The following is a 24,844-nucleotide window of genomic DNA, read 5'->3' as shown; positions in this document are numbered from 1 at the left end:
GTGTGTCAAGTATCCCATTTATCAACTGAAAATCTGTTATGTGACTATCAGGACACTATTATGGCTCCTATCATCAACTACTAAAAGTACCAAAAAAATAAGACTATAATATGATTGACCTGAACAAAGACACTCAGAATTGCTTTTGGGTTGGGCCGTGCTAGGCATAAGTCTGCGCTTAAACTGTATAACTAAGTTCAGGTGCCCTGTGAGTTTCTGAATGAAAATGTGAATTTGCATAAATACACACATGCATAAAGCTTAGAGTTGCTTTTTCAATCAGCAGAGAATTCTGTCTTTATTTTCCTGATTAGGCCTTGTGGGTACAAAACATGGGAAGGGAGGTTTGAATGGGGTGGAGAGTACGAGGTGGAACTGGTCCTCACAAACTACTGATCCCCTTCAGCCCTGTGTTGTGACCCCATGCATGTTAAATCAGTAGTGAGGGGTCACTCACGCAGCACTTGAGGATCTTTTAGTTAGAAAGATGTGGGATGGGGAGGGAGAATGCGAGATTTAGAGTCAGAAACACTTGATATGGTTTTCTTGCCAATTTTATTTGCTGTATACTTTAGGGCAAGTCATTATCCCTGGATGATGCTTTGGACATGTCTTCAGCTGTCAGCTTCTTTACTGTGAAATGTTAAGCAAGTTTATTTACTATGAATTGGTGGTGACAGGAAACATCTGCCTTGCAGAGTTAGCAGGAGGCCTGTGGGACAACAGACAAAGCAAATGCTTTCCAAGGCAGTGCACACTTCATCAGGCTGAACTACTGTGCTAGTGAAAGCACCTAGTGCAGCTTCTGGCACCTCATGGGTGCTCAAAAGTTGTGAATGTCTGTACCACATTTCTTCCCATACTGGCTTCTAGTTTTATAGTGTCAGCATCATATCATTTGGATCCATTCAGCAAAGTAATAGTGACTCAAATAATGCAAACATTTGTACCACGTTTTCTTTATCCAATCCACTGTTGGCGAGAAGCTAGGTTGATTCTGTGTCTTTGCAATCACGAATGGTGCTGCAATGAACATATGGATGCATGTGTCTTTTTGACAGAATGAATTATTTTCCTTTGGGTGTATACCCAGTGGTGGAATTCCTGGGTCAAATAGTAGTTCTATTTTAGGTTATTTGAGAAATCTCTGAATTGCTTTCCACGGTGGCTGAACTAGTTTGCATTCCCACCAACCAGTGTATAAGCAATCCCTTTTCTCTGCAGCCTCGCCAGCATCTGTTTTTTTTTTGATTTTTTAATAATCACCATTTTGACTGGTGTGAGCTGGTGTCTCATTGTGGTTTGGATTTACATTTTGCGTGGAAGGAGTTGAAGGCCATTATCCTAAGTGACCTAGTGCAAGAACAGAAATACAAATACCATGTATTCTCACTTACAAGTGGGAGCTAAGCATTAAGTACATACGAACGTAAAGACAGAAACAATAGATGCTGGGGGCCGCTAGACAGGGAGAAAGGCGGGCGGTGAGAGGCTGAAACACCCGCTGCTGGGTACTGTGCTTGCTGCCTCAGTGAGGGGATTGTGGCGACACCAAGCCGTGGCATCAATTTACCCATGTGACAAACCTGCATGTGTGCCCTTTAATCTATAATAAAAGTTGAATTTTTAAAAAGAAATAGCAACAACAAGAATAAATACAGACATTTAATTATCTCAAGTGGTGTGAAGGCACCGGGATGCATGCGGCAGCTCAACACAGGTATCAAAGACCCAGCAGGCTCCTTCTAGCTTGCTGCTCTGCTATCCTGAGCATCTTGGTTTTTCAGCTTCAGACTTGGGGTCTCCTCATTCTACTGTGGTTGTTGCAGCTCCAGCTGACACATCCTCATCCACATTCAAGGAAGAAAAAAAAGGTGTAGATTAAAGGGATCTTCCTACATTCCTTCATTCTTTATTAGAAAAGAAATAGTTTCTAGAAGACACTTAGAGATTTTCCCTTAAGGTTTTTGGCCAAATCTGGGTCGCATGCACAGCCATAGACCAATCAGTTGGAAACATGGGATTATCATGACCAGCTGAGAATGATTGTGAAATACCGTCAGGAATTTAGGGAAGTTCTTCATCTTCCTTAAGAACGTTGTAGTTTTGTTAGTAAGGAAGAAGGGATATATGACTGTTAAATAGGAAACTAACAGGGATAAAGGCTTAGTCTAAAACAGTCTTAGTACACGGTAGGCATTTACTAGGTTGATAAGGCATCACCAGACTGAGATATGGGAGGTCCAGGGGACAGGGACTCCCTGGTAGACCTGGTTCTCAGTGCTCATCGGGCCCTGTCCCCCACCCCTACAGATTGCCTGGGCCCTCACTTCACCTGGCTGCAGGCTGTCTTCACCAATTTCCCTGTGCTGCTCCAGTTCGTGAATGGTATGAAGTGTGTGGCTGGCCTCTGCCCCCGAGACTTTGACGACTATGGTTGCGCCTGCAGGTTTGAGATGGAAGGGTTGCCTGTGGACGAATCTGACAGGTAAGTGAGTTCCACAAGTAAACAAGACCAAAAGATGAGCTCTTGGGAGGCCTGGTTGATACCTTGGCAAGAGCACAAATACAGAAAAGCCCCTGGACTTGGGACTCAGGAAAGGGTTTAATTCCACTGCCTACTAGTTGGATAACTGTTCGCTTCATCTTTACATGGCAACATCATCCGTGATCAGATCTCACTCTAGAAAGTTATTAAGATCCTATGCCATGTCTGATAAGCAAAACTTCGTGTTAGTGTTTCTCAAGTTTGAGTCCACCAGTCCGCCAGGATGTTTTTTAAAATGCAGATTCCTGGAACCGCTGACCTGTTGACTCAAAATATCTTTAGGTGGAACCTGGAAGTCTAAGTTTTAAACAAGTTCTCCAGATGACTCGTTGCATAATAAAATTTGAGAACTACTTTTTATTCAGAGCAGGCCTAGCCAGCAGGGGTAAAACTACTATGAAGGTTTCTATTCAATTTCAACAAACATGAGCCAAATATCAATAACATATGAACACTGTGCTTCAGACAAACAACACCATCCTTGCCTAAAGAGGTAAATGCAGCTGGGTGTGGTGGCTCACGCCTATAATCCCAGCACTTTGGGAGGCCGAGGTGGGTGGATCACGAGGTCAGGAGTTTGAGACCAACCTGGCCAACATAGTGAAACCCCGTCTCTACTAAAAACACAAAAAATTTATCTGGGTGTGGTGGCATGTGCCTGTGATCCCAGCTACTTGGGAGACTGAGGCAGAAGAGTCACTTGAACCTGGGAGGCGGAGGTTGCAGTGAGCAGAGATCACCCCACTGCACTCCAGCCCAGGCAACAGTGCGAGACTCCATCTCAAAAAAAAGAGGTGAATGCAGGGTGGGGACTACAGGGAATTATAAGTGACCAGTAAAGATATAGTCCCTTCCTATGTACAAGGAAAATGCAAATTAAAATAAGACATCAACCTTTAAAGATCAGAACGACAATTCAAAACCTGGAAGCATTAAGTGTTAGCAAGGACATGGCAAGCGGGACCTGGTAGCAGGAGGACCAACTGGGTCACTCAGCAATTACGGATATTTGGCACTATCTGTTAAAGTGTTAAGACCCAAGACCCATGACCCAAGACCCAGTGGTCCCAATCCTATGTTCCTTGTTTACTTTGTGATCGTAGGCAAGGTGTTCAACTTCTCTGTGATCCAGTTTCTTCATCTATAAAATGGTAGTAATGATATCTATGTCGTAGAATTATTATCTAGGATTAAATGAGCGAATTCAAATTAAAGAACTTGGGACCCTACCTGGCCTATTACTTATTCAGGAGTACTAGTGATTGGCAGCAGAAGTAACAGTAGCAGTAGCAGCAGTGGTAATAGTAGTATTAGGGCTGTAACAGTGGTAGTAGCAGAAATAGGAACAACAGTCATACTAGAGTAGCAGTGTAGCTATAGGAGTATTAATAATAACAGCAGTTGTTGCAGTAATAATAGCAACAGCAGCAGTAGTATTTTTACCAGTACTATTCTAGTAGTACTATTTTACTATTAAGTTTCTGCAAACGTAATTGTGGTTTACGCAATTACGCGATTACTTTCAAAGTTACGCAATTACGCAATTACTTTCAGTGGCAAAACCACAATTACATTTGCACCAACCTAATAGTAAACTAGCAGTAATAATAACAGCAGCTGTAGCCATAGTAACAGTAGCAGCCTCAGGATTAGTAGTACGGAAGTGGGAATGTGAACCCAGGTCTCACCTCTACTCTGTGAACCATGCCCCACCCCATGGGCATCACCTGTGACCAAATCCAGCCCAGTGGAGTACATGCTTTCATCTGCACAGACTCACAGAAGGTAGGGAAGGGATCCTCTTTGCAATATATCAGGTATCTCATATCTGCCCTGACATTTCTCCTCTAGGACAGCCTCCGTATTTCCTGACCCCTCAGCAACAGTACAATCTCTGTGCTCCCTAAACATCTGTGCATCTCTTTCTTGCACCTACCACACAGGGGAAGCTGCTTGCCCAGGGTCTGTCTCCCTGATCTACTCAGCGTTCTCTGTGGACGGTCCGTACTGTGTTACCTCTTTGTACTCCCAGCACTGACTATAGTACTTTGCACTTAGCAGGAACTCAACAAATTAACAAATTGACTAGGTGGTGAACTTCTAATTGCTCTTCTAAAATTAAAAACAAACAATTAAAAAGCGGTATATCCTTGATTGACAAAGAATACTGTCTTTTGAATTAAACAACAAATCTCTCCCACCTTCAGACCTGCAAGGGAGAATGCAAATTGCCTTGGACCAAAAGGACAGTTTCCCATTGCAGGAATTATAAGCTCATTGACATTCAGAAACAGAGAGGCTGGCTCTGTATGGCGTGTGGGGTCAGGGCTCTTTCTGGAAACATCTTTTCCTTTCAGGTCCTTTATTTAATTATTAAAACACCTTGTAAACTAGAAATGAAGCAGTTATTCATTATTGTCTCCAACCTAAAAGAAATGATTGAAGTATCACTGTCCCCAAATTGATGAATGGTGGGTTGCACCCAGTTTCAGTTACTTTACACAGTTCGGTTGATGGAGGTGGGGATTTCCAAACTCCTGGAAGACAGGTTATTTCCACCCTGAACTTGCACAACAGATTCCAAAGTAACTGCTACCATTTATTGAGTGCCCACTGCATGGCAGAGTCTACACAGATGTTTTCATAAATCTAGAAAATCCCTCTGAGTTAGATAGTGTGAGATATTTAGTAGCTTGTCCAAGGTCATCAGCTGCCTGCATATTTTTTCTTCTATATGTTAGTCCCCACTGACCTCCTGTGTGCACTGCAAGAGCCACATGACCTCCCACACTTGGTGCTAGCTTGCTCTTTGGCCAGATTTGACCTTGGGCAAGATATGGAGCCTCTGTGTCTGTATCCACCTATGTAAATGCACATAGTAATAACTGCAGCTGCTGCATGGGATCCATGTGAGAGCTAACTGAGTTAATGCTTTAAACCACTTAAAACAGAGGCCACCACATAGTTACACTCAGCAAATGCACTCAACTCACCTGCTATTACAAAAGCAATCATCAGAATTATTGTTATTCCTGTTGAAGAAGGGGAAATTAAACTTTCCGATTTCAGGAGCTCCCTTGCCAGCCCATTTCGGGCCCCACTCTACACTGCAGTTCCCCTTATGGTTTCCTGGACTCCTGCCTCACCTACCAGAACAAAGCTCTGCCGAACTTCTCCCCCAGGCCTAATATTGAGATCCTGTTTGGACCCCAGACCTGAGGCTCTTCATCTACAGCAGGCTCAGTCTCCGTTTCCTCCAGGGCCTTGCCTGTCATCCCTGGGACGATGCTCTGCCCATAAACCTCAGACCCCCAGCCTCCCCTATCCTCAGCCTCCCATGTCTGTTTCCTGCACCAACCTCCAGGCAGGAGGGTCATCCCAGGGTCATGACCATTCACATAAAAGCAAAAATGAAGCCTCTTTAAGGCTTGCTGGGAGGCATATTGAAGCAACAGATGGAGGACCGACTATGGAGATCAGTAGCCCTGGCTTCTAGCTCATCTTACGTGCTGCCTTTAAAAAGGCAGTGTTTAAAAGCTAGGCTCTTGAGCACCACTGCCAGACTGCAAACTCCAACTCTGTCTTTAAGAAGCTGTGCAGGCCTTGGGCAAGTTGCTTGACCTCTCTGGGCTTCTGCCTCCTCATCTATCAAATAAGGATAACACCGCTTCACTCATTGCATCGTTATGAGCATTAAATGTGAAGTGGTTAAAACAGTCCATGGAGTTAAGCTCTAAAGTCCGAACTTTTATCAGGGAACATCTCCAAGACTCAGCTTCCTCATTGGTAAATGGGAATGAATATCTCATAATGTTCTTTTGAAAAGAGATAAGTAACTTGCTCAAGACAAGTCACTGGCAGTTGGTAGAGCCAGGCTTCAGGTCCTCTTGCAGTGCTGCCTGGGTGGGGTAAGGGCAGTGGACATTCACAACTCTTCCCTTTACAGCACTCGAGGGAGAGGCTCCCAGCTTGAGGTGTCACCTGAATGGAACTCACAGGCTTCCTCCCTAGCCCAGAGTCATATTCCAGCCACGGTCCTCCTTCCTTGGCTGGTCTGAGATATTGTTGAATTCCCCATGAATACACCTGAAACCTGGGAGCCTCCAACACTCTCCTCAAGCCAGTAGAGTTCTCCATTTACAACCAATGCTTGGCAAAGAATGTAGACTTCGCTGATTCTCACCTTTGTCTAGCTCTGACTTCCTTCTGTATGTAAACAGCTGAATATTTTGCCCAACCATATGCTGTGTCCATGTCCACACCTTGCTAGAGGCCTGACACATAGTAGATACTCTGCCAAATCAGGCTCTTGATTTGGGACTCTGCCACTAATTTGCTGTGTGACCTTGCAGAAGTCACTCACCCTCTCTGGGCCCCAAAGTTCTCGTCTACACAGTTATGGGAAAGGTTGCTCATTCACACCACAGTGCTGCCCTTTGTATTCTTTTTAATAATGTTGTCTGAGATAATCCAAGCTGTTCTATGCAAAATTCTTGTCTGACTTCTAAGAGATTGGGTCCAGCTCATTACTTAACAGTTGATCAGTTTCCTCACCTCAAGAACATGTGGGTTGATCTTTATCCTCTCTCTGTTGGCCATAAATGGCCATTTCAAACGCCTCTCCTGGACACAAGAAGATATAGATTGCTTTTAAATGCAGAAGCCACCTGTTCCATTAAGCTCCCTTGTGCATCACAGGCAAGCAGGGGTTCACATGCAGAATGGTGTAAAGGCCTCTCTTGCTGATGATCCACTTCTCCTTTCTGTTTGCAGCGTAGCTGCTTGGGTCTATAACCTTGATCCTGACGGCTTAAGGGTCACTTTCTTTATTTAAAGTTGTTGGCATCTAAAATGGCATTGGCCTCTCCTTCACTGGTCAGTTCAAGCAAGTGATAGAGGTGCACCTCCCACTGCCAGCAAACAGGGATGGGGCAGTGAAGTCAGCTATTCCACAAGGCCAGGCAGGAAGAAAATTCATGTAGACTGGCAGCTGGTATTTAGGACACTGGTTGGCTGCACAAATGGACGTGGTCAGTAACGGGGAGCAGTGACCCAAGGAGACGCCAAGGATTTAGTGTCTAGATGAGGACCAAGACATGCCTCATTTTACCTTCTGCTGGGCCACCTTCATACTAAGTCCTTAGGCTGAGATCCAGGGCCAGTTTGCAACCAGCAAATGGCCATAGGCTAGGCAGGGGCAATCTGAAGCTTGTAAGATAGCAGATAGGAAAGTGTGTGTGTGTGTGTGTGTGTGTGTGTGTGTGTGTGTGTGTGTATGTGCGCATGCCCACACATGCATGTGCTGATTGCATCGAGCCCAACTGCAGATCCAAGAGAATGCTGGCTATTAAAAGATGCAAGCATTTTGAACTGGGATGAGATAAGAAGAGAAAGGGCCAAGTGATCCAGTTCTAAGTGTCATCTTTTCTTTTATGAAGACAATAAAATATTGAGTTTATGTTCAAATAAATAAAAACAGACCACTGTCAGGAATCATTCAGAGACACAGACAGATCCTGAGCTGCCTGCCCTCCCTCTAACCCACACTCTCACCCTGCCTCTTGTCCACCTTCCTGCACCTCCCTCTAACCCACACTCTCACCCTGCCTCCTGTCCACCTTCCTGCAGCTGCTGCTTCCAGCACCGCAGGTGCTATGAGGAGGCCGCTGAGATGGACTGTCTCCAAGACCCTGCCAAGCTTAGCACAGATGTCGATTGTGTCGGGAAGAAGATCACGTGTGGTAAGCGTCTCCAGGTGTCCCAGGGGCCTGGACCCAGAAATGACAGTACAGGGACCCCAAGCCTGGACCAGGCTGAGGGCATTGAGGTCCTTCCATGTCATCATCACCATTGGCAGCACTTAGAGACCCATGGGGGCTGGATCGATGACATTTGTATCTTGCATGGAGTAGATGTATAATAATGTTTTTGAGTTGAAATCATAGCTGATCAGCAAATTATTTGATTTATGATTTTATACTTGTACAACCCTGAGACCTTGGGAAGGGTAAATTGTTACTTATACAGTGTGCAACATCGAGGCAATTACTTAACTCCTCTGACCCTCAAAAGTGGGGGGAGCAACCTACTTCAGAGATTTGTTATGAAAATTGAATTACACAATGCTTGTGACATGGTTAGCACAGGGACTGGCATATGTTAAGAACTCAGAGATGGATGTGAGGGTGGAAGTGGTGATATGTGAATAAGGCTTGCAGCGGTGGTTGTAAGAATCAGAAACACATAGGTTCAAATTTCAGCTCCCACCTTATTTGCTGTGTGACTCCAGGAATTTTATTTCATGTCTCTAGGCAACCCTGGCAGAGGTGGAATAGGCAAAGGCATGGAGTAAAGACAGAACACAGCATGTAGGGGGTCCTATGTTAGAGCCACACTTTATGTGTGTTTATGTGTGTCTATTACCTGCCATACATAGGCTTAGACACAGAAACTCTGATCTTCCTTATAACCCTATTAGATGGGGGCCATTGTTTACAGCTTAAATAACTTGCCCAAAGTTACACAGCTGCAAAGGGGCAAAGCCGGGGTTTGAACCCAGATCCGACTAACACTCAAGTCTGTATAACATGGACTGGCTGGAGTATGGAGCATGAAGGAGGCATTGATGGGAAGAGGTGAATGTGACCCAGCAGGTGGGAGGCACAGTGAACCTGGAAAACGTGATCCATTCACCCACCCGACATATATGTATTGTGCACCTACACCAGTGCAAGATGGTCGTCTGTGCTGGGGATGGCCTGACCTTCTGGAATGTCCTCACCATTGTCAAACACTGAAGATACCCAAAACAAATTGTATAGTATGTTAGAGGGGGCAAGAGCTCTGGAGGAAAATGAATCAGGGGAAAGGCCTGTGGAGGGAGGTGGGGGGATTCTCTTTAAATGGGAAGGTCAAGAAAAACCTCCCTGAGACAATGAGATTTGAGGAAGACTTAAAGAATGGGCAGGAAGTGGTCCTTGTGGGTAACTGGGAGAGGAGCAAAGCAGACAGAAGGAACAGCTCATGGATGGGCCCTGAGGCTTGAGATGCTGGATGTGACTGAGAAATAAGGGAGCAGTGAGACACAAATGGGGTGATGAGGAGGGAGTGGAAGAGGATGTGATCTGAGAAGGAGCGGGGGCCATGGGTGGGGAGACCAATCATGTGACTTTTCCTAGGTGATAGTGAGACATGTAGGTTGAGGTGGGAAGATGCTGGAAGGTTCTGAACAGAGAAAAGGCATGGTTGGACCTGAGTTTCTAAAGGATTGCTCTGACTCCTGGATGAGAGTAGATTGGGCAGCAGGGCAGAAGTAGGCGGGGTAGTGGGGAGGCCATTACCATAACCACGCATGGGACCACAGGGACTCAGCCCAGTGTGGTAGATTGGAGGTGTGGAGATGTGGTCAGACTCCATGTTGAAAGTGGAGCCAATAGAACTGCTCGCTTCACTGGGTGCAAGTGTGGGAGGAGAAGAGTGGGCACGGACCTGGTTTGGGTCCACACAACTAAAGAGATAGAGCTGACATGAATGAGATGGACATTGCAAGGGGAGTGGGTTTTTGGCAGGGGAGATGGAGAACTCAGTCTTGGAGCTTGCCTTACCTCTTGAGATTCGAGGTGAGATGTTTCCAACCGGCTGTGCCTCACTCTGTGCAGAGTCCAAGGACCACTGTGAGCACCTGCTGTGTACCTGTGATAAGGCTGCCATAGAGTGCCTGGCTCGGTCCAGCCTCAACTCTTCCCTGAACTTTCTGGACACCTCCTTCTGCCTGGCTCAGACTCCAGGTAGGAAGAACCTGGCTGCCTCAGCCAGGGGGTTGAGGGTCTGGACCGGAGCTGGTTTGGGACCAATCATTGCTGCATGTCTGTAGATGCCAAGTCCAGCATCTTCAAATCTTCCCTCACACCCACTGCTCTCAACAGACTTGCCAATGTGTTTTTTTTTTTTCAGAGACAACCATCAAGGAAGAGCTGACAACACTTCTGCCCAAAGGTAAGGCCTCCCAGGGATGCTGCCTCCTGAACCACAAGGGCCCAGGTGCTGATGGGAGCTGGGGGATACACCTCCTCCACCAGGCCTGCCTCGCCGGAGCTGGAGTGACCGTGACACTGGATGTGGCCCTGCCTTCCCTGGCTGGGAGATGTGTTACTTCTGATAAACTCAATTCAAATGCCCAACAGCAAATGACCCTAGTGCAAACTCAGTCCTAAGCTATGTGGACAGGTGTGAATTTAATTCACTGTGGCTGTAGACCCCAAGTTCATTCTCTCCCCTTTCTCACTCTGTAGTCAGAGTCCTGGTATGTAGCATGACTGGGACAAGGCGTAGTGCTCAGGTGGAGTGAGGTCCCTCCTAGCTAAGTAAGCTCCTGGCCGCCGCAGTCTCCCAGGGGCACGCCCACTGCCGCCTCCTCTTCCTGCCTCCCCTTTCTCCACGCACTCTCCAGAGCCTGCAGCTTGGGTCCAACAGAGGCCCCTTGAAGAGGATGCTGCTTTTCACATGTCTCTTTTCAGAGCAGGGTAGGCTCTTACTAACTGTACGCTGAACTAAGCAAGTGATGATTCCTAATCCAAAATATGGATCTCGCCAAAAACGGGATTCAGGTTTACGCCTGCCACTCCTTGTTCACCAGTTTCCATGATCTCTCAGTCCCAACACCTTTTTTCACCTGGGGATGAGAAGTCCAGGATACACCTCGTGTACATGTGTATGAGTGTGAGTGCATGTGCATGAGTGTGTATGGTGTGTGCACATGTGCACGGCAGGTCTCTGTATCTTCTGAGTCCAGCACTCTTTTTATTCTCAGCCACTCTGCCTCCCTTTGGAACAGAAGTCTCCTCACGTTGGAATACCTTTGGGGTTTTGAGCTCTTTCATTGCCTTCAGCCAGGATCTGAACCTGAGCCCGGCAGTGGCTGTGCCCCCTCCTGACCTGGGATCTTTCAGGGCACCCTATGTTCTGGAAGGAGTGACAGAGGCAAGGGACTCCTAAGACAGGATGAACAGTTCTTAGCAACTGCTTTCTCAGCACCTTTCCCCATGGGCCAGCAATCCCCAGTCTGTTCTCCTTTGAGACCCCGTGCTTGGTTTTGACGCTGTGTTGCATTAGTCACTGCTATTCAGAGCTCTCTTTTTCCAGTGGTTCCTGTGGAGACCACAGACAGCAGCCTGACAGCCCTTTCAGGAGAAGGTGAGCCAAAGGGGGCTGGCATGGAACCCAAAAACACACAATAAGAGTGGGGAGGTGCTACACACTTTTAAACAACCAGATCTTGCAAGAACTCCCAGTCATGAGAACAGCACCAAGGGAACGGTGTTAAACTATTCGTGAGAAATTCGCCCCCGGGATCCAATCACTTCCCATCAGGCCCCACCTCCAACATTGGAAATGACATTTCAACATGAGATTTGGGTGGGGACACAGATCCAAACGACCTCAGTTAATATTTTAGGCTTTGTGAGCCACAGGGTCTCTATCACAGTGGCTCAGCTCTGCTACTGCAGCACAAAAGCAGGTACAGACAACCCCTAAATTAACACAAGTGGCTGTGTTCCAATAAAACTTTATTTACAAAACAGGCTGAGAACTGGTCCATCATTCACTAATCCCTGAAAGGGGATAATCACATCTATCTTTTAGGGTGGCATAAGGGATAAATGAGAGCTAGCATGGGGAGAGTCTACACCAGTATCTTCTCCCAGGTGTGGCTATAAAAAACAACACACACTATCAAATCATAGGCTTTATACTGGACAGCTTGCTTACAATACATAATCTCGTTTAATGCTCATACAACACTATGGAATAATTGTTACAGCCTCCATTTTAAGACAGGCTATTGAGATTCAGAGATGAATTGTCTGAGACGCAGAGCTGAGTGGCAAAGCTGTTATGAGAGCCTTTTTCCTTCCAGAATAAATGCTCTCTTAAGCTGCCTTCCCACAGGCGAACCGAGGGGAAATAATGGCCCTTCACCCCCGAAGGTTGCATTTGCCAGTCTTTGTGCCTAAACACAGGCCTGGCTCTAGTCTATTCCCTTTTCTACTGAATTGAGACCGTGCTGAACACCACTGTGCAGCCATATTCCCTGATCAGATCACCCTAAGCCTTCTGTCTTCCATCCTTAGCTCCCAAATCTGTTTCCTCTGTTTGGCTTTTCACCCAGCTGGATCGAGCATTGAAGTGGGGTGATTTCTCTTCACAGTGGCTGCAGAGACTGAAGCTGACAGACTGACTACTCTCTCAAAGACAAGTAAGCAGAAGAAATTTGGAAAAGGACAGCCTGGAGTCCAGAGGAGAAATATTTCAAATATCTAAATATCTGTGCTCAGTCCTGTGATCACTTCTCAGAGGAATCTGAAAGAAATATTGTTATGCCCATTTTACAGAATATGTAGGAAGCTGAGGCTCAGGGAGAGTAAAATTTACAAGCAAGTAACTTGGTGGACTGTTCTCCGATCCCAGACTTCAGGCTGTAAAACCGTGTCCTTTCCTTTATACAATAGTGGCTCATAGAGAACACTGCCTTACCTAGAAATACCTAGGGCAATATTTCATCAGCAGAGTTAACCTAGTCATTTACTCTGTTTGTGTAAATAACCATGGATCCTTTATTAACAAGCATAAATAGATGGTAATTATTTACCAATTACTTAGAATGAGTAAGTGAGTAAGTGGATTCTTTGGTTAACAGGCAGTGACCTTGTTGAGGGACTGTGATGTGCCAGCGTATCATTCCCAGGCCTCTCACAAACGTCCTCTGAGTTAGTCTTCCCCGGTCCTTGGAGGCCTATCCCCATTTGACAGATAAACGAGAAGCTCTGAGAGGTAGAGTCATTTGCTCAGGGTAGTTCAGCTTGGTAGTCCTTTTGTTCCGAGTCTCTAGGTTTTGCTTTTGAATAGAACAATCTGCCCAGTTTAGAATGGTCCAGAAACTCCCTCTTTAATGGCGCGCTTGTGTCCGTATCCGTCAACTTCAAAGCCAGGTTTTCATAGAACACTAGCATAGTCTTGATCTTCGAGCACGTTAACTTAAGGCAGTTTCTGTCCTTCCACATAACTTTTTGTCAGCATCTCTAGCATTCTCTTCTGGCACAGCCGGAAGTGAAACAGTCTTGCCTAGTGGTTAAGCATAGAAACTTCAACCAGGCTGTGTGGGTTTGCAGCCGCCTCCTAGCTCTGGGATCTTAGAAAAGGAACCGAACTTTTCTGTGTGTCTCCTTTCTCATCTCTGAATAAGGGTGAGCATAGAACCAACCCAAGGGGTTGTAGTAAGTTAATACGAGAAGCCCTTGCTGCCTTACCCAGCATGGAGTAGGAGCTTAGTCACTCTCAAATAATGGTAACAACAAATTTGGTTTACAGAGAAACCGAGGATCAGTGGTTTTCCTGGAGTCACATAGCAAACAACCTCAACCACGCGATTCTGCTGTCTCTGTACGACAATGCTCCTCTGTTCCAAAATGCACTTTACTTTTAGGTTTTTTTTTTCCCCTTAAATTCTAAAGAAGCTGTCATTGCCAAGTATTTGCACCAACTCACTTGCTTCCAGTCTGACAGGCTGCGGCTGCATTTGCCAGCAAGCCTGTATCTGGGGGTTCCTTTTGGCTCAGCAGCAGCCCTGGTCTCACCAGTTCTTCTAGAAAATCTCATGGTGGGAGGTGGGCCAGGGGCAGAGTGAAGAGCACATGGCCGCCTGCCTGTGTGCAATGGGTGGGAAGCGCCTCTGGAAACCAAGGTGGGACAGCCTGGGGTATATGCTCACCCTGTCTCTCTTCTTTGGGGAACAGAGGCAGGCCATGATCAGGAAGGTGTGGAAGCTGCTAGGGCTACGTCCCCTCCGGGTAAGCACACTGGGCTCTGCCTGCCTATGTTCATGTCATTGTCCTTGATGCATTTATGACATCAGCTGGATTCCAGATGAGATGCAGTATGAGTTGTCAGCATGGGATGTGAGAGGGGCAAGAATCAGAGGCATTTATTCCCCAGTGGGGCAGTTGGCCCAGGCAGAGTGATTAACACCAAATGCCCTGCTCTAAATAAAGTGAGGGGATCTCAAATTAGATCGACACCAATAATCAAGAAAGTTCTTCCTCAGGAGGGCCACTGGCTATTCAGACTCAACAGAGAGCAGCACTGGGCTCCGGGAGGTCCTTTGGCTTGTAGAACATTCCATATGGAGAGTCTTAACCCTGGATTAGATGTATGGCTGTTTTCTCATTCACTGAGCATGGGAGGTCCTTTGGCTTGTAGAACATTCCACATGGAGAGTCTTAACCCTGGATTAGATGTATGACTGTTTTCTCATTCACTGAGCATGGGAGGTCCTTTGGCTTGTAGAACATTCCACATGGAGAGTCTTAACCCTGGATTAGATGTATGGCTGTTTTCTCATTCACTGAGTAGTTCTGATAGCTACTACTGACTATTTCCTAATTGCTAGACATTAACTAGGAGGATTATTCAAATACCAAAAGAGGTAATATTAGTATAATTTTACAAATGGAGAAAGTAAGATTTAGAGAGGTAAAATGATTTGCCCAGGGTTATACATCTATATGTAGCTAAGCTAAAACCCAAACTCACCTCTCTTTAACACTAACTCACGGAGTCTGTCCACTCTACTACACTGACTAGGTGAGTTTCCAGCAGTCAGGAACATGATAGAAACTAGGTAACTTGCTTCTATTTGTGGCATTGGCGAACTGGGCAGGATGCTAAACCTAGGAGACTGAGATTGCGACAGGGCTTTAGTCTCATAGGAGCTGGAGTAAGAGGAGGTAGATGACCAGGTGCATGAAGCAAACCAATATAGTGGATTTGGCGGAATACTGCAATCCAGTGAGCACAAAGATGCCAGACCTTACCCAGTACTCTGGGAACTGAGTCTAGGTCAGCAGATTGGTGGGGCTGAGCCTGCTGCTGTTCCCTGTACTGGGAAGACTGGAGATTTGGCCTGTGGGTGGGAGACTTTGCTGCCTCCAGCTAAAAGGGCAGGTGATACTGACACATCAGAGCAAAGGGAGATCCAGAGAGAGTACGAAGGCAGGTGGTAAGAGATGTGATGGTGAGGAAGGTAGGGCCGTGTCACAGGTAAGGCTTGCAGGCCACAGGAAGGACCTTGCACTGAATTTTGCAAATAATGAGAAGCTGTTGCTGCAGTTGAACAAAGAAACGGGGGGTTCCAGGAGTTGTTTCGTTTGCCTACCTTGCTGTGTGCTATGAGTTGCCTTAATTTCTCCACCAGTTGCTTTGCCTCTTCACTTGCTGTGAGCACCATAAAGGCCCTTCGCTGAGCAGGCATGTCATAGCAAATGTGGCACAAACACGAGCCTGGGAGCCTCGGCAGTCCTCATCCCTGGAATGCCATCCAGGTGGCCTAGCACAGGCTCCCAACAGTGTCAAGGTTATTGTAGAAAATTCGAAAATCCTCATGTAGAATTCATGGATCCCTAAGAATCCGCCTGGATATCTGCAAACCCAGTTTGAGGGACATTCTCCTAACGCTTTGGTGTTCTGTTTGCATTTGGCTTTGGCATGTCCATCTGCAAATCCCTGCTTGAGCCACTTTTTGAATCTGAACCATGAAGTTTTTCATTTTCAGGATCTGCAGAGATAGTTGCGACAAGGGTTACAGCTAAAGTTGTAACCCTTGTCCCTGCTGGCATTCAGTCTCTGGGGCTGGCAGTGTCATCTGTTGAAAATGGTCCTGAGGAGACAACTGAAAAAGGTGAGCAGAAGCAGGGTCCGTCCTCTCCACTGCTGGGATCTTTGGTTGGCTGTGAACAATCACCGTGGGCCACCTTTTCACACTGTGACCTTCTCATGGGGGTGTACCTAGAAGACATCATTATCCACTGACTGGAAGAGCACATTGAGGCTCAGAGGAGATGTAAGCTGCCTGTAGTCACTCAGCCACTGGGAGGCTGAGCCTGGAGGAGGAGCCACAGTCTTCTGAGCCCCTGACCTCATGCTGCCACCACTCTCACTGGCCCAGAGGGAAAGAGCTTGGCATCGTCCACACCGTGCTTTATTGGAAAGAATGAAGCACTTGGGTTTTGATAATCTTCCCCCTTTGTCTCTCCTCCCTCTGATGCCTTAAAAAGGCCCTGTTCCTGTAAGGAGCCAGAGCTTGTTGGGCACACAGAGGAGGGGCTTTGTTAGTATATGGGTATGCCTTCCACGGTGTCCAATGCAGCACTTTGGAGAAAGCTGCATTTGAGATTTGTGGACAGAGGAGGAACGGTAGAAGCAGGAGAAATAGAGAAAGAGAGGGGTGTGAGCAGCTGGAGAGACAGAGGAGAGAAACGCAAGCCTGACCAGGTGTGCTAACCTGATGCCACCAGAAAGCCTGAGTTCAGCCGGGACACTCCCAGGATGCCAGGTCTACTCAGTAATAAGACGTGGCCCCAAAAAGCATCTTGGATCCTGACAAGTCTCCATCCCTTGGGGGGATTTAATAAGGAGTCTCATAGAGCATTAGAAGCCTAGAGAGAAAAGACTTGCTCTCTGAAATATAATGCATCCAAGCAGGGGATGAGCCATAACAGCTTTCCCAGAAGAGTGACTGGCCAAGAAGTAGGACATGGGGTTTTTCTCGTGTGACCTAGAGTTGTCCACATACAACGTGGAAGCTCACATGGCCTTCCTCTTGCGACGGCTCCCCCGACGGTCCTTGCTCTCCTAATAATCCCTGTTCCTTTCAGCCTGCGATAGATTCACCTTCCTGCACCTGGGAAGTGGGGACAACATGCAGGTGATGCCACAGCTTGGAGAGATGCTTTTTTGTCTGACATCCCGGTGCCCGGAGGAATTTGAGTCTTATGGCTGTTACTGTGGACAAGAAGGAAGAGGCGAGCCACGGGATGCCCTGGACAGGTAGGGAGAGCAGAGGTGATAGCTCTGGTGTGGTAGTGCTGATGCTGTCTGCACCAGGGAGTGGTGAGAGCCCTCCTGGACACCAGACTGAGCCTTGGGCTTCACTCAAAGCTTGGTGCACACAGTAGCTCACTCAGGTGGCTCCTCAGCATCATAGGCTCATTTTCCTGGTGAGCAGCTGAGGCTCAGGAACTAACTTGTTTGAGGCTGTTCACCTAGGAAACGGCAGAGCCAGACGGATCCACATCTTTTGATCTGGGGTCCTTGAGCCCTTTCAGTACTTTGACAAATACGGTTCAGCTACCTCAAAAGGGCCAATCTGCAAATACCCTTCAAATGACCCCAAGTCCGCCTATTTTGCAATGACCAACAAGTAGAATTGAGGTCACCACTTGGTTTTTCCTACAGAAAACCACATTAAAATGAACTTCTCAACACCTTTTAAGTGTAACTGCTAATTTTTCTATCTACCGCTCTTGAGAGAATTTTCATTGACCAAACACACTCATTAATGTATTCATTCATTGAAATATGCATTCAACCCACACCTCTCGAGCTTTTGCTCTGTGCCAGGTACTACGCTAGGTGGCAGAGATACAAGAATGATTCAACCTTTACAAAGCAGAATAAAACAAACTGCTTTTGCCTAATAGAAGCGCAAATGGTGAAAGAGATGAACAATTAAACAAAAGTACTACCCGGTGTAATAAATACAGTAGGGTAAACAAAGGAAACCATGGAGGACTCAACCTACATTTGAGGAATTTTCTGAAAGTGGAGTTGATCAAGTTTAAAGACTGCACGTGGGGACAGCCCCAGTCCACGGTCAAGGGACAGACCTGCATTCAAAAGGCACACGTCCTTCTCGGATGGTATGTTTGCCAAAGCAAAATCAGCAACTATTGATGAATTTTAAAAGCACAAAAAGGCACAGCTTGTTGTAGGTAACACAAAGGACACAGTAATAGGGCAGGAATATGGAGCATGTCAGCTGCAGATTGGATGTCTGGGTGGCTGTATTTTATCTCTTCCCTGCCTCTATTTTTCAGCCATCCTGGCTTAATTATCCATCTCTGAGATTTTCAGTGAAGGAAATCCAGGCTCTGCTGATCAGGAAACCTTCAAAACTTACCTCCCACCAGGGGACCCTAAAGAAGCTTTTACTCTAGCAAAGTTTATGTCACACTGTGGAGTCATAAGCGTGTTTACATTCTGAGGTTCAACCATACGCCCGCTGCTGTCCACGACAGAGGACAATTTAAATAGTGTCCAGGTTTTTGAGTGTATAGCCCTCAATGAGACAAGGCGACAGATAGAAACGTAGCTAGCAGCAATTTGTGCATTCTGTTGAACCCCTTTGGAAAAAAGTGGAGATGATTTTGAAGGTGTTTCCTGATGACTGACCATATAAATATAAAATTTGACCAGTCGGTCAGGTAAGTTGTGATATGGCTACTTGACATCTGTAGAAAGAAACTGAAAAACTCAAAGTCACAGGAGAAAACTCTTGACTAAGGAAGAGTTAGACAAACTGATATAATTTTCTACAAGAATGTATTTTCAAGACCACCTATACTGTACATTATGGACAATTTCAGTGATTTTATGAATATTTTGATTTACATATGATTTCTGATTCGCTCATTGACTTTAGATTTCAACTATTGTGTCAATCATCCACCCCTCCCACCCCTGCCAAACACACACACAAGATTATGCGGCTTTTTTGTGCTAACGGCTGAAGGAGGCAGACACCTCTAGCTGGTGGCTATGTGAGCATACGGGGGGTTGTTCCTCTGATTGCTAGCAATGCGAAAATGTTAATAAGCAGGTAATTGGTTGAGAAGAGGTGCAGCAAAAAAGCCACAAAGAGGCTATGACTTATCCCTGCTGGAGCTGTGGCCTCCCAGACAGAGTGAGTTATTAAAAGAAAGGGGAGGGTCGAAAGGGAGTATCTGGGGAGCATCTGTAGCTCTCTATTGGCTGAGGCCATCCCAAGTTTCTTAAGGATGTCCACCTGGCAAGCGGGGATACTGGATATTGTGAGTCCGTATCAGCCCAGATGGATGGAATATATTTCCATTTTCATACATTTGCAAACTCCTGATCTATGCTGGACACTTTTCTAGATGCAGACCTTTATTTATGCTCAGGATAGTTACTCTGCTCTTTTTTAAGGCTAAGGACAAATGACAGTGCACTGTGGATGTGAGATTAACTCTTCTATGTCAAAGATTGGAGGGAGTAAGGTTACTGCTAGTCCTTATGGCACCTTTGTATAAATTTTAAAAAGTACCCCTTCCTCAAGACTCTATTTCCATCTGCTAAAAATTATTTAAATAAATATGTAAATAACCTATGTTTGCCATGAACAGTTACAATAAAAATACAAAAACAATGTGGGGTTTTTTGCTTTTTTTTTTGGGACTGAGTCTCACTCTATAGCCAGGCTGACCTCTGCCTCCTAAGTTCAAGCAATTCCCCTGCCTCAGCCTCCCTAGTAGCTGGGACTACAGGCACGCACCACCATGCCCAGCTAATTTTTTGTATTTTTAGTAGAGAAGGGGTTTCACCATGTTGGCCAGGATGGTCTCGATCTCCTGACCTCGTGATCCACCTGCCTCAGCCTCCCAAAGTGCTGGGATTACAGGTGTGAGCCACTATGTCCAGCCTCAAAAACATTTAGTAAGACGCATACAGTATGATTAATGTTGTCTTTGTGCAGTACACAATGTGTATATGCGTCAGCCCTGTGTGCACTGGAAAGGAGTCACTGGCTTCCCTGGCTACTACAGGGCATATGGGAGAAGCGCGTCATGCTTGAGGGGATTCCTATGGAAGCTGGGAGCTCTGGGAAGTAAAGGGTTTTCTTTGGTCTTAGGTGCTGCTTGTCCCATCGCTGCTGCTTAGAGCAAGTGAGAAGGCTGGGCTGCCTGATGGGGAGGCTTCCTCGGTCACCGGTGGTGTGTGTGGATCACAAGCCCAAGTGTAAGTGCTGTTGGTTGCACAGTGAGTTGTTATTTCATTCAGGTTAGCATTGTGAGTGTAGCTCAGAATTGTCGATGCTTTCTCAGGCACTTCATCTGTACTGTGACTTAATACCCTTTTTAACGTTGAGGCGTGTATTATCGCACTTTTTCCACCGATGAGGAGATCCACTGTCAAGGGGCTGAACCGCCTAAGTCACAGCGCTGGTGATGAGCAGACTAGGACTAACACAAATAGCCCAAGCTTATTGATTTTTAGCTCGTGATATGTGTTAACAGAGTTAATCCTCGCAAAAGTCTCACGAAGTAGCCATTATTCTTCCCATTTAGCAGATAAGGCAACTGAGGCCCAAGATCACACAGACAGAAATAAGTGGGACCATTGGGACTCAAAATGTAAAATCGTATCACTTCAGACCTAAAGCTGATTCTTCACTATATCAGTGAGTTTCTAGTTTTACTTTTTCTAAGAAGCAGAGTCCTTTTCCCAAGGGAGATCTAAGGAATACTATTTTAAAAGGGGGACCGGCTCTGGCTGTACAGTGAGGTGTGCCTGCAGCTCCACGTCTCCTTATGGTGGAAGCCAGAGGCTCCTCTGTATCCCTTCAGGCCCTCAGGTGAGGACCACTCTGAAAACTGCAATCCCCATGACCAGCCCCCATGACAGCAAATGGAGACTTGCTATAGAACTGACGTCATTGGCATTCTCCAGCTCCATTTCCTCATTCCCTTCAGTGGATGCATTTCCCTTATGCTTTGCAGTTTAAACGGAAATACTTCCCCTAGAATTTCCCAGGGACTCTGTAAGAGTTGGTTCTCATTTTCATATTTGTCAGGGGAGGCCCACTGGCTGGACCTTCCCTCCCTCTTCTTCCTCTATACAACCTCAGCACGGTGCATAGACCGCCATATCATCTTGCCTTGCACAATCATGCACGTCTGCTACATCCCAGGAGCTTTGTGCTTACATATCACTCTCTCATTCATTCACTAATTCATTCATTCTATTATCCACTTAAAGAACAAACCTTCACCAAGAACCAGGAAAACAATGAACTTTCATGATCCCTGCCTCAAACTGCTCACAGCTTGGAGGGAGGAGATGTAGGCAAGCGACTATTCTAATACCGTGTAGTATGTGCTAGCAGGTAGCACAGGGGCCCTGGGAATGCTGGTAAAGGCATTTGAGTCAAGAGTATGGCAGTGAGAACAGGATAAATTGGGAAAATTCAAAAGAGGTGTGAGGTGAGATTTAACACGTTCCCAGATGGTCATGGGCATGAATATTCCAAGCAAAGAGAAAAGGGAAAAATGGTGGTGTTTGGGGAATGCTGGGCAGCTTAGGGACAACTACGCTGTGGTTCTGTATTGCTGGAACAGAAAGCGGAAGTGGGAGGCCAGTTGTAGTGCAAGGTGAAGGTGGAGAGATATATACAAAAACCCACGTGCCAGATTGAAGCATCTCAATTATTTCCTGTAGGGATTGAGGAGCTAGGGGAGGGTCTAGAGCACATGAGTTGTCATATGGTGCAATCATGCCAGGAGGTCTCCCCTGCTGGGCTGAAGCCTTGTTCTCCATTCCTCCAATATCACAGAATCCAGGAACACTGCATCTGAAGGTTGAACTAATTCAGAGCTTCAGTAAACCAGTTCTGACCCTCTGTAAGATTTAAGCATAGCCTCCTATACCAGATGCCAGGTATTAGTTGATGAGAAATGAGGGCATCTCAAATCCTGGCCTGTGCTGTCATAAGACAAATGCAGGAGGAAGGACAACTTGGCTCTGGGGAATAGGGCCTCTGCATATCTCCACTCTGCTCCCACTTGGTATATTTGCTCACTCTTCTTGTCGATTCCTGCTGCTGAAATGCAACCAGCATGTTTAGAGCTGACATGGGGACCAATTTAGGAGGCTTGGAAGGTCTGTGTGTCATGTGATAGGAAAAAGCTGGTTGATGAACACTTCAAAGAAGGATTAGATGCAAAAAGATATCCCTTAGCTTCATTGAAAACCATAGATAACAAGGGTAATATTTGGAGAAGGCTTATCTATGTCTAGCACCTTCAAAGATATTATTTCATTTGAGTCACACCACTCCCACTGCATGCAACTCATATGTTGAAAAAAATAGGGTTGGTTTGCCAGATCTAGCAAATAAAAATACACGATGCCCAGTTAAATTTGAATTCAGATAAGCAATGAATATTTTTTTTGTATAAGTATGTCCTAAACGGACACACTTTCAAACATATTAACTGAAATTCAAATTTAACTAGTTATCTGTATTTTATCCAGCAATGTGAATGATAAATAGGGAAATTCTGGCCCAGAGAAGGAAGAAGCAACAGTCAAATCTAACACACACTTCCCGAGCACTGACTTGGGAATTACTTGTCAAGATCTGAGTTAGGTGCTCAGACTCTGCTCTGTCAGCAAGGTTCTCTGTCCGGCAGTGTTACCAGCAGCGAGTCCAGGCTTGGAAGGGACCAAGCAGGCAACTCAAAAGATCTGAGCGTCCTGCCTGATGGTTGGCTCAGGGCTCTTAAAGATTTACTATTTCCTGTCTTTTTCCCCTGATTTCTTCCTCTCATCCTTCCCCCTGGGCAGGCTGTTGGCTAATCACTGCATGCACGATGACTTGCCAGTATCTAGGAGGGGCCACAGGCACCCTTTGCTGGTTGAAGTTGTGTGCATGCTCTCTTAGGGCAATTTCCCCTTACTGGCCTAGCACCCACAGAAGAAGGCCATCTATGGGTCGAATGCTGCTGTTTTTCCCCTTACTGTGCATACCTGGACCTGTCCCCAGAGGAAGGTCAAATTCACCATTTTAAGTTTTCATTGGAAAGTTGCCCACAAGCTCAAGATGTCTCCTGTTTGTTAGAAAATTTTCTCCTCCCTGTTGCCAGCTTCCTTACAATTACCCGACAGTCACCTGATAGTTGCCTGATACTCTCTGGGGCTCTAGCCTGCCCTGTTCATATCTACCTATTTACCTACTCTAACAGCAGGAGTGAAAAATGGAGATATAAACAGAAAATGACTGTACAATGAGATTAACACATAATCTACAGAGACAGAAAAAAAAACACACACAAAGTGGGATTCACTTCCCTTAGCCTGGTGGCTCAGGAGAACTTTCTGTAGGAGGGAAAGCCAGTCTAGTCTTGACAGACAGGCAGGCACCAGTTGAGAGCATTCCTGGCAGAGGGATCATTCCTAGCAGGAAGAGAAAGCTGGAAAATTACCAGCCATGCGAGGCGGACACCCTGAGGGTGTGTGGAAGATGGGGAGGAGGGAGAAGGGCTGAGGGGTGGCCATGTCCATGGAGGCCTCCCAGTGCTATCCTCAGAGGTCTCATGTCTCCTACTCTGCTCTTTCCTTCTAAGGTGGGGGCCAAAGCCTGTGTGAGAAGTTGCTCTGTGCCTGTGACCAGATGGCAGCTGAGTGTATGACCTCTGCCTCCTTTAACCAAAGCCTCAAGTCCTCAAGCAGACTTGGGTGCCCCGGGCAGCCAGCGTCCTGTGAAGACAGCCTGCATCCTGTGCCCGCAGCCCCCATCCTGGGCTCCAGCTCTGAGGAGGACAGCGAGGAGGCCTCTCCCCAGGAAGACCTCAGCAGACCCAGGAGGTTTCTGCGGAAGTCACTGGGTCCCTTGGGCAGCAGGCCCCTCCATGGAAGATAGATACGCAGAGAAAATGGTGAACACCCTCGGTAGCGTGGCTCCTGCTCTCCTTCACCTCCTTAGCTCTCAGCCTCCTCTGTCCCTTGGAGTCTCCTTCCCTTCCTTTAACCCAAAGGCTGGGAGGGAACAGAGGCCGTGAGCCCTGTCCACGCATCATCAGCTGTGGTCACCGCTCAGGCCAATGTGCATTTGGAGAAGGCAGACCATGGTACCTCTATGCTCCTGTAGTGCACTGTGCAAACTCAATAAATACTCCAATCAACATGTTCTGATTGTTTTGCTTTTAAGAAATGTTTACATACTTTCTTATGAGTAGATTAGTAGATTATAAAAGTGAGATAGAGACAATGGAGGAAAAGATATCTCACCTCCCTAATCACTGAAAATTACTTCTCCTTTTCTTAAAAAAAAAATAGAAGAGAGCATATTGTATCAATCTTATGAGATTACCCGTGGGCCACCAATAACCCACAAATGCTGAGGACTGAGATGGCATCTTTTCTGGTGTGTGCCCTAAAAAATACACTTGGCACCCTAAGATAGTGGCCCTGTGTCACAGCCACCACCACAAGAAATCACTGATCAGCCTGTCCTGGGTCCTAGACTTCATTTTTTAAAAACAGGATTTATCTCAGTGATTGGAAGTTCCAGGGTTGCAGATGCCCATTCTGACATAGGCAGTTTAATATTATGGTGATTAAAACAAAAAACTTAAATGCCATTCATCCATCCATCTATCCACTCAC

At 46.3% G+C, this 24,844-nt stretch overlaps 1 protein-coding gene across 1 annotated transcript in view; it reads left to right on the top strand.

Annotated features, from left to right (window-relative positions):
- The window catches only part of OC90 (otoconin 90), a 35,431-nt gene extending 11,069 nt beyond the window's left edge, over nt 1–24,362 (top strand). Inside the window, exons 5-14 of the mRNA XM_064384141.1 lie at nt 2,314–2,488; nt 8,177–8,289; nt 10,207–10,335; nt 10,502–10,543; nt 11,690–11,740; nt 14,341–14,394; nt 16,155–16,280; nt 17,257–17,428; nt 20,310–20,416; nt 23,803–24,362. Coding sequence (XP_064240211.1) covers nt 2,314–2,488; nt 8,177–8,289; nt 10,207–10,335; nt 10,502–10,543; nt 11,690–11,740; nt 14,341–14,394; nt 16,155–16,280; nt 17,257–17,428; nt 20,310–20,416; nt 23,803–24,098 — 1,265 coding nt within the window. The 3' untranslated portion in view covers nt 24,099–24,362. The remainder of the gene's footprint in view (nt 1–2,313; nt 2,489–8,176; nt 8,290–10,206; nt 10,336–10,501; nt 10,544–11,689; nt 11,741–14,340; nt 14,395–16,154; nt 16,281–17,256; nt 17,429–20,309; nt 20,417–23,802) is intronic.
- Nucleotides 24,363–24,844: the final 482 nt, after the last annotated feature.

Source organism: Aotus nancymaae, unplaced genomic scaffold, assembly GCF_030222135.1.
Source record: "Aotus nancymaae isolate 86718 unplaced genomic scaffold, 86718_ANA_hifiasm-v0.15.2.pri h1tg000036l, whole genome shotgun sequence".
Taxonomy (NCBI): domain Eukaryota; kingdom Metazoa; phylum Chordata; class Mammalia; order Primates; family Aotidae; genus Aotus; species Aotus nancymaae.
This window is presented reverse-complemented; position numbering and strand designations above follow the sequence as displayed.